We start from the raw sequence: 9,916 nt of genomic DNA on the forward strand, positions 1-9,916 counted from the left end.
AAATGCAAAAGGAAATTAGGGGAAACACATTTGTGTGCCTGATAAATAGGCTAGAGCAAGCAGATCTCCATGCACGGTCTTTTTTTTCTTAAACAATTTTATAGTACTTGAGCAGATACTAAGAGAAAAATTTTAGTAGAGGTACAGGTACCTCCTGGTATCTTCTCAGTACAGTAAAACTATTCTTTTTTTTTTACAAGATTTATATACAAATCAGGTACTACAGAAAACAACCGAAGAAAGAGAATGAGCAAGTAGACATTGGGCATTTACGTTGTAATATTGTGAACAGTATTTCACTATTTTGTGTGCGGACCCACCACAATTGATTGGACTTGACCTTTTATAGTTCTTCGATAAGTACCAAGAGATATTAAAATTTTAATGTAAAATTTAAGAGATTTATTTCAGTCAAAGAAAAAGTAACTTGAGGTACTGGTACCTCGCGGTACCAAATCGCTTATGATCGTTGGATCAAACAGTGCACATTCTACTCAGCTAGATCAAATGGTGGGAAATGATTTGATACTTTTTGTTAGACCGAAGCAAATCTCAAAATTTAGAGTTTTACTCCCATCCTTTCTTTTGTACCTCGAGGTACCGGTATCTCGAGGTACCAAATCATTTCTCACCATTAGATCTAGCTAAGTAGGATGTGCACTGTTGGATCCAACGATCAGAAACGATTTGGTACCACGAGGTACCAGTATCTCAAGGTAAAAAAAAGGATGTGAGTAAAACTTCAAAATTTAATGAGCTTTTTTACCATCCTTGAAAAGTAACTCAACGTACCAAAAATTTTAGTATAAATTTTTAGTATTTTAAGGTATAATGTATCTCAAGGTACTACACTTTTTACACTAAAAAGTGTGGTACCTTGAGGTACTTTTTCAAGGATGGTAAAAAAGCTTAAATTTAAGGACTTTTTACCATTCTTGAAAAGTATCTCAAGATATCAAGAATTTTAGTACAAATTTTTGGTACCTCAAGGTAAAATGTACCTTAAAATATCATACCTTTTACATTAAAAAGTGTGGTACCTTGAGATACTTTTTCAAGAATGATAAAAAAGCTCCAAATTTAATACCTTCTAGTACCTAAGGTACTCAGAGGTACCAAAATTTATATAGAAAAAAGTGGTACCTTCTCAGTACTGTAAAATTGCTCTAAAAAAATTAAAGTCAGCAGCAAAGCCTGGATTTTTCTCTGCCAGTGTTCTTCCACATTATGGGATATTATGGGATAGGTGACTGGGATTAATTAGGATGATTCAATTTCAGCAAGAAAACTACAAATCTTAAATAAAGTACATACAACAACTTGGGAAAACCAAGGATAGCACAAGCCTTTTGCCTGTCTTCTTTACACCCCAGCTGCTAGCCTGCAGAATTGCCAGGCTGAAACACAGATCGCAGTGCACACACTGCATGCACAGCACTCCAGAATGGACAACATAGAATCACACAGAACTTCCCTGTGCCTCTCTCCAGCCATTGCCTGCTTCTGGGGACTCACCACTCCGAGGAACAACCCGTTGGCTAGCGGCGCTACTTCGCCTGTCACCCTGGCTGAAGGTCGACAGCGTCGCGTGGATCGCGAAGTAGCCGAGAACGACGATGGCCATGGCGATGACGTACCCGGACGTCTCCCACTCCCTGCTGGATCCTGCCCCGTAGGCCACCAGGAGGCCGACCATGTCGAGCACGACCGTCGCGTTCATCGCCTGCAGCAGCCACCCGCCGCCGCCGACGACCTGCCGCAGCACCGGCGCCCGGTCCGGCAGCGGCACCAGCAGCAGCACGACGACGACGACGGACGCCATGAAGGAAGTGGAGTTGCTGTAGAAGAAGGCGCGGTACCGCCGTATGCGGTTGTAGCGCATGACGGGGTCACCTGCCGCGTAGCCATGGTCGCCGCCGTCGCCGTCGCTCTGCCACACGCCGCCCGGCGGATGCAGGCCGGCCTGGTAGGTGATGCTCGCCGCCAGGATCCCGAGCAGCATCAGGTACTTGCGCTTGGTGTGCTGCTCGCGCTCGGCGTCACGAAGGGTAGCAGCAGCAGCAGCACCGTCGTCAAGCACTTGCATTTCGTCAGTTCTTGGCAGGTTCTGCTGTTGCTGCAGGTTGCCCTGTGATCTCTGGCTTACATCCTCCTCGTCGGGGTTTCTCTTCTGGCGCACGACGAACACCACGAGAAGCAAGACCACGAAAGTTACCACCAGGACGAAGACGTAGACAGACGTCCGCAGATGCTGCGAGCTTCCGGCGGCGTAGGCACCCATGAGACCAAGCATGCCGGCCACCATGCAAACCGAGAGCGCGTAGCTCCGAATGGCCGGCCGGTACAAGTTTGGGTTCACCAAGAGTATGATGAGGGCGACGGACGACATGAAGCTCGTGGTGTTGCAGTAGAAGAAGGCTCTGTAGCGGTGCGGGTTGTTGCTGAAGAGCACCGGCATGCCGGCGAGGTCGCCGGCCTGCCAGAAGCCGCTCGGCGGGGTTAGCCCGGCCTGGTAGGTGATGGTCGCGGACAAGATCGCGAAAAGGAGCAACCTCTTGCGCCTCTTCTCGAGCAGCACGTCCTCGCTGTGCCCCGCCACCGTGTGGTCGAGCGTGAAGAAGACGACGTGGATCACCACGTACACCAGCACGGCGCCGGCGATGGCCAGGACGTAGATGGAGGTGCTCGCGTCCCTGCAGCTGCCCGCCGCGTAGGCGCCCATGAGCCCGAACAGGTCGAGGATCATGGCCGCCTCCAGGGCGTGGCGCTCGAGCAGGGACCTGCTCTGCACCAGGATGATGGCGAGCAGGGACGCCAGGAAGGCGGTCGAGTTGCAGTAGAAGAATGTCTTGTACCGCCTAGGGTTAGTCGTGAGGAGGATCGGGTCACCGGCCTTGTGCCCTTGGCCGTTGTCCTGCCAATAGCCGCCGGGTGGGTCTAGTGCCGCTTGGTAGGTGACCGTGGCCGCGAGAGTAGCGAGCAGTAGAACAAGCGAGCGAGCCTTCTCCATAGCTCGCTCAAGTTCGGCCTCCCTAACAATTGCAGTAAGATGAAGCCAAATTAATGATTTACTTTCAACAAATTGTTAAGAGTGAAATTAATGTATTTTTAATAAAAAAATTATCACCTTTCTTTTGCCTATGTAATATTAAGATACATGTAGCTACCAGGCAACACGAGTTGAGAATGGTAACATCACAATTCTAAATTAAGATGTTCGTACCGTAGTATCAAATCATTGCCTTTGTGCACCAAAACAAGTTAGTTTCGAGTTATGAAAGTCAATATTATACAATTTTAACTCAGTTTTTTTACATAAATCAATAAAAGGTTATACTAGTGTATAGTATAGTGAAAGCTTATGTTGTAGCAAAGTAGCAAACTCGGATATGTCATTACCATATGGGTTGAAAAATACCTTAAACTGTCAAAATTTTGTGCTAAGAAATTTGGTACTGGGAAGTGCACGGTAAAATTTTGCTAATTTGTATTCCCTCCGTTTTATAATGTAAGATGTTTGACTTTTTTGTTTTTAATGTCAAATCATTCGTCTTATTCAAAAAATTATAAAAATATCATTTATTTTGTTTGTGACTTACTTTATTATCAAAAGAACTTTAAACATGACTTATTATTTGTGCTAAATTTTTAAATAAGACGAATGACCAAACGTTGCAACAAAAAATATCAAGTAACTTATATTACGAAACGGAAGCAGTAATATAATAAAATTGGAGGGAGTACGGAGTACGTACCTGTCAATAGTGGCCTGCGTTAGGTCTGGGTATTGTTGCTTGGGACGATGTCGCCGTTTTGACATGGAAGAGTAAATCCGTGCGAGTTTGGTCTGCCTGAGTGCAAGCATCGCACGCGGCACGACGGTCGCCTGGAACGCAATGTACACGAGGACGGCGCCGGCGAGCGCGACCACGTACACGGTGGTGTGCTCCACCCTGGAGCTGCCGGCGGCGTACGCCCCGACGAGCCCGATCAGCGAGACGACGACGCAGCCGTACAGCTCCCACGACTGCCGCGACCAGTCCCGGAGCTTCCTGTCGAGGAGCAGCACGATGATGAGCAGCGACGCGACGAAGGCGGTGGTGTTGAAGAGGAGGAACGCCGTCAGGCGGGCCGGGTGGCGCTCCCCCATGACGGCCTCGCCGGCGCGGTGGCCGCCGGTGCTGTCCGGCCAGAAGCCGCCGGGCGTGCTCAGCCCGGCCACGTACGTGAGGCTCGTGGCGAACGTGGCCAGCAGCAGGAGGACCTTGCGGGGCCGCTCCTTGATCTCGTGGTCGTAGTCGTGCTCGCCGACGGGCAGCGAGGCCAGCACCATCTGCACCACGAGGTAGACGAAGACGGTGGCCACGAGCGCCAAGGTGTACCTGGCCGTGACCGCGTCCCGGCACGTCCCGGCGGCGTAGGCGCCCATGAGGCTGAGCAGGTCGAGCACCATGACCATACGCAGCGGCATGACCGTGATCCACATGTCCTTCTTCTCGTGCAGCACGGCGAAGAGGAGGATGAGCACGATGACGAGCAGCGACGACGCGAACGCGGTGGCGTTGCAGTAGAAGAAGACGAGGTACCGGCCGTAGTGGAGGCTCCGGAGTATGGGGTCGCCGGCGGTGTGCTCGCCGGCGACACTGTCCTGCCAGGCGCCCCCCGGCGGGCTGAACCCCGCGCCGTACGCCACCGTCGCCACCAGCGAGGCCAGCAGCAGCAGGTACTTCCGCAGCGTGTACTCCCATGGCTGCTGCTCATCAGCAGCACCACTGTCCCCTTGCGCCATTGTCGTCCAAGATCCCAGTGAGAGCTAGCTCCAGATGCAAGCCAAGATCCATATGTAGAGTAGTTTATCACTGCGCCGCGTGCTTGACTCAGTCACTCGATCGATCAGGTCAGCCCTCATCGTCGTCGAGGAGCTCATCTTGATCGATCTTCCATTCAAAACCATAAAGAATATGGCTGTATTGATCCAACCCAAAGGTCAAATGCTACTCAAATATTTGTGACACAGGGCCATGCACGTTCATTGCCCTCTTGTCACTATCATATCCATATAAAGTAGTTATACGCAGGGGAGTACATATATGCAGGGGACTGAGGGGAGCACGTTTTTCTCGCACGCTTCTCGAGAGAAAGGAGTACCGTTTACTTGGTTAATTGTCAAACTAGGCGTTTCATTTGTTCCTAATTTAGCTCTTGACAAAACTTGCATAATGCCACAATTAGACCGGTCACCGGTTATTCGTTATCCACCTCCATACACATACCCATGTTATTTGGGTAAAGAATAACTACCCATTAAGATTTTGGGTATGGGGAGGGTATTTATCCATTTTACCCGCTTTATTCGTACACATTTAGTATGTATAAACTTGTACCTAAAATTTTTAAACTCGTATTCACACTATAAGATTTTATCAAATTTGACTAAAATTTGGTGGAATCATTTATTATGTATAAAAGCAACTTTATGCAAATTTTAATCAATTTCTGGGACCCACACATGTCACTTAGCTTATCCGTTGGTTACCCATACCTATTGGGTAATACCCATTTAGTTTGGGTATGTGTAATTTTCTTTAATACGTGTATGGATATGGGTTACCCAATACCCTTCCAGTGGCAGGTCTAATCGAGGGGTGTGTACACACTATATATATATATGTATATATATATATATATATATATATATATATGTATATGTATATATATATATGTATATATATGTATGTATATATATATGTATATGTATATATATGTATGTATATATATATATATATATATATATATATATATATATATATATGAAGCATCTATCCTACTACCAGGTGTAGCTAATATATATATATAATTATACTAGAGATTTTAGCATAACTTTTTTGCAAAAAAGTTTTAAGTTCTCATTATTTGTTGTTTTCGTCGAGTTGGAGCCTCTTAAACCCCCTCCTATCCTCCTCTCTTTCTCTTTTGTTACCATCACTACCTATTCAAATATCCGTCATCAATTCAACTTAATCCACAATTAACTATTACCTCATCCCCGTCATTGATCCAAGAGTCCACCATGCACCGATCCAATTTCTTTCATAATTATCCGTTATCAAGTCATAGCCACAAAATTCCAATGTTTATAAATATTTCTATTCAAAGTTATACCAATGTATAAAAATTCTAACATCATTTATTTGAATTTGTTCCATTCAAATTCTATTCATTTATTTCTTAGTCACTTGTGTGTGTGGCTAAGTCATCGATGGCCCATGGTTTAGGTGATTGGCGCTAAACGTGGGAAAGGGACCTCTCGTCCGCACACTCAACGTGTAGAGTGTGGGTTCTGACGGGTATGGATATAGTTGTTTGGCTTCTATAATATCATTTGGGTAAAGACACATACCTCTATTCATAATAAGTACTATTCAAATAGTCATATCCATGGTTATAGGACGAACGCTTGATGTGTTAGTCCTAACAGTGGATTTTAAACCCTCAAGGGAGTGGATTTTAAACCCTTGAGGGAGTGGATTTTAAACCCTCGAGGAGATGTCCTCTCGTTTATTGCATGCTATCTAAATAGTTATTGAAAAAATTAAAAAAAAATATGAAGATAGATTAATATAAAATATATCACTACACATACATGCAAGTTCAAATATGACTTCTACAATACATAATAAAAATAATAAATATGACTGTGAGTATACGTATACTATTTAGAGTTCAATTTGTTTTTTTGTTATGAATTATAGAAGTTATATTTGAACTTGCATATTTGTGTAGTGATATATATTATATTAATCTATCTTCATAATTTTTTTAAATTTTTTTATGACTATTTAGATAACATGCAATAGGCGAGGGGATATTCCCTCGAGAGTTTAGAATACCTTCCCATTATCTTGGTAATTGTACCTCGCGGTACAAAAGTAGGATGGGAGTAAATCTCATTATTCTATCACTGCATCATAGACTTGACCAGCTTGCTTACTCAGCACGGTCGTCGTCGAGAAGCTTAATATAAGTGCCAGATACTTAATTTGGCTCCAGCTCGTTGGCATGCATCTTGTCGACCTTCCATTAATTCGAAACCATAAACAATATGGCTGTGTCAAACTCTTAATCCAACCCAGGGTCAAATATCAAATGTTTGTGCCAGTAGAGCATGTTCACCACTTTGCTGTCGCTTAGCTTTCATGTAGTACATGTGAACTTGAGAGAGAAATATATATGTTGAACTATTTTGAGCCCTTGAGAGCATATATCTTCATTTCTTGCATACCACCTATCTAGTTTAGAAAACATTTACCCTCTCTTTTTTGTCATCTTTGGAATGGTACCTAAGATACCAAAATATGTAGATACCGGAAAAATTACCTCGAGCTAGTTTCTCAATCACCGTAAAATTTCCCTTCATAATATAATACTTCTTTTAATTGTCATTATTGGCTTTCGAATCTACGTTTAACCATCTATTTTATTTAAAAATATAATTATTAATTATTTTTTTATGATTTGATTTATCACTAAAATAACTCTAGGCATGATTTATAATTTTGCATATTTGCACAAATAGAAGGGTCAAATGTAGATTGAAAAGTCAAGCATGTTAATTGAAAAATTAGGAGGGAGTGTGTTTTAGTTTTATCATAAGTGAAATTAAGCTCTATAACTTGATCAAAGTTTAATGAAATTTGATTTAGGAAAAAGCTAAACTACAATGTATATGGAACGGAGGGTAGAATTTTTCAAAAAAAAAGAGAAGAAAACGGTAGATGATTTTACATTATCAGCAAATGTATATTCTAGAACAGGTTTACTCTACGTGGAGAAATAAACATAATAAATCTGACTACAGTTACAGCAAATAAAGATGGAAGTCCATTTCCTACATACATTATATGCACAGCGCTAGCCTTTGCACGTTGGCTGGTAGGTGGGTGGAAGTTTTACTGTAATTAATATTATATATATATATATATATATATATATATATATATATATATATATATATATATATATATATGTAAGGTTCAGTCCAAAGGTTAGACTTTGCTTAAGAATTATGTCGTTCTCAAAGGTTCCACGATCTCCCCATTTTCACGAACGGTTTCTTAGCAGGAAGACGTTGCACCAGCGAATTCTCACACGCAGAGGCCTGGCCCATCAGTTTTTTTTAAAAAAATAAATAGTACCATTTAATGCAAAAACACAAAAATAACTTTTAAATATCAAAAATCATAAAAATAAAGCTCAATGAATACATGCTTATTGATAAGGCTAAGTTTGACGTAGACGACCTCCCACCATGCAAGGTGATGAAACAACTCGTGTTCAATAAGTTTAGTATGGAGTAATGCCGTGGAACTTGGTGATTTCAACACGACTGGCTGCGTTCGGCACCCTCTAATTTACCTAAATTTTTTTGTTTTTCATACGAGTTGATAAATGGTGAAATTTTTGTGAAAATTTTCTATAGAAAAATTGCTTTAAAATATCATATTAAGCTATCTCTTAATTTTTATAAGTAATAATTAATTAATCATATACTAATTTATTACTATGTTTTTCGTGTCGATTAAATAACAACCAAACGAACACGTCCTTAGACCTAGTGTAGCTCAATTCGATAGGAGTCTATTGTTCTTAATGCTTTGAATATAGACCCTATTAATCATGCAAAGATCCACAGGTTTCAATTTTCATAATTTTTCTTACATAACATATAAATTTTATAATTTTTCATTGAAATAATGTTATTTTTTAAAAAAATCCTCGCCCCTCGATTGCTGCTGGCTGCGGCTGCAGCTGGCTGGCCCGCCCAGGTCCGTTTCTGTAGCAGCTTCACCTGTGACGGCACTTGCGCAGGTCCACTCTAGCCGCATCTGAACAGGTCTGTCGAGACATTATTGGATAGTCAAATTTATTGATTGGGAGCATGTTCGATTATTTTGATATGAAAAACATTGGTAAATTAAAGCTGAATTTATCTTCTACGTAGTAGTTAATTTGTACATATGTTTCTATTAAGCATAGGCTCATTACATTGTGCGTCATTTTCTCAAGTCTTTTACTGCGTACTTTTACTGCGTACTAAGTTCATAAAATGGTGTAGTTTATATGTGTATGTGTTTTGCATTCAGATTAATTAGGATGTTTTGTCAAAACTCAAAGGGTGCTCCGACTTCAGGTAAATCCATATGTAAGTCTTTTTTTTTACTACCTCTGCTACCTCTGTTTCATAATGTAAGATGTTTGATTTTTTTAACTGAAACGTTTGACCATTCATTTTATTTAAAAATCTAGTACAAATATAAAAAATAACAAGTCATGCTTAAAGTTATTTTGATAATAAAATAAGTCACTAGCAAAATAAATAATATTTTCATAATTTTTTAAATAAGACGAATGATCAAACTTTGCAAGAAAAAAAATCAAATATCTTATATTACGAAACGCAGGGAGTATCTCAAAGTATGGATTTCTGTTGGGTGCAGGCATGAATGGAAACATAAACAAAATGTATTTTCTAACTATGCCTGATTGGTACTGCACAGGCAAGAACTTCACTACTTCAGCATGAAAAGCCGCTCCTGCTCCTCCCTAAATGACTATTCCAGATCATTCCCTGATCACATAACCACATCCTTCCTTATTGGTATTGCATCTGTAGGCTCCATCAATATTAATCTTCAAATTATCCAGAGCCGGCCTCTTCCAAGATACGCTTCCTTGTATTCTTAGTGATGATAGCAATTAACCTATAGTACAGTGCTAGTCCAACCTAACTTATGCGTTCAACCTTGCAACACTATTTCTTGTACCAACACATAATAATCTATTGCTACTCATCCAGCGCCAACAAAAGCAACCCATACTAAGATCCCTATCTTTTCGCTTATAATTGTGCTTATAA

At 41.6% G+C, this 9,916-nt stretch overlaps 1 protein-coding gene across 1 annotated transcript; it reads right to left on the minus strand.

The window, feature by feature from the left end:
* Positions 1 to 1,260: 1,260 nt before the first annotated feature.
* Positions 1,261 to 4,789, minus strand: LOC102715313. The gene is made up of 3 exons (XM_006656838.3): positions 3,756 to 4,789; positions 2,081 to 3,032; positions 1,261 to 2,032 (listed from the first exon to the last, which is right to left on the minus strand). Exons 1-3 carry the CDS (start codon positions 4,787 to 4,789, stop codon positions 1,460 to 1,462), a joined length of 2,559 nt encoding a protein of 852 aa, XP_006656901.2. The 3' UTR covers positions 1,261 to 1,459.
* Positions 4,790 to 9,916: the final 5,127 nt, after the last annotated feature.

Source organism: Oryza brachyantha, chromosome 6 (genome assembly GCF_000231095.2).
Source record: "Oryza brachyantha chromosome 6, ObraRS2, whole genome shotgun sequence".
Taxonomy (NCBI): Eukaryota; Viridiplantae; Streptophyta; class Magnoliopsida; order Poales; family Poaceae; genus Oryza; species Oryza brachyantha.

Coding starts and splice junctions, on each gene's coding strand:
- LOC102715313 (XM_006656838.3), bottom strand. CDS start 4,789: ATGGCGCAAGGGGACAGTGGTGCTGCTGATGAGCAGCAGCCATGGGAG. Junction 3,033..3,755: donor ACGCAGGCCACTATTGACAG/GTACGTACTCCG, acceptor TGCAATTGTTAG/GGAGGCCGAACTTGAGCGAG. Junction 2,033..2,080: donor CAAGAACTGACGAAATGCAA/GTGCTTGACGAC, acceptor CGTGACGCCGAG/CGCGAGCAGCACACCAAGCG.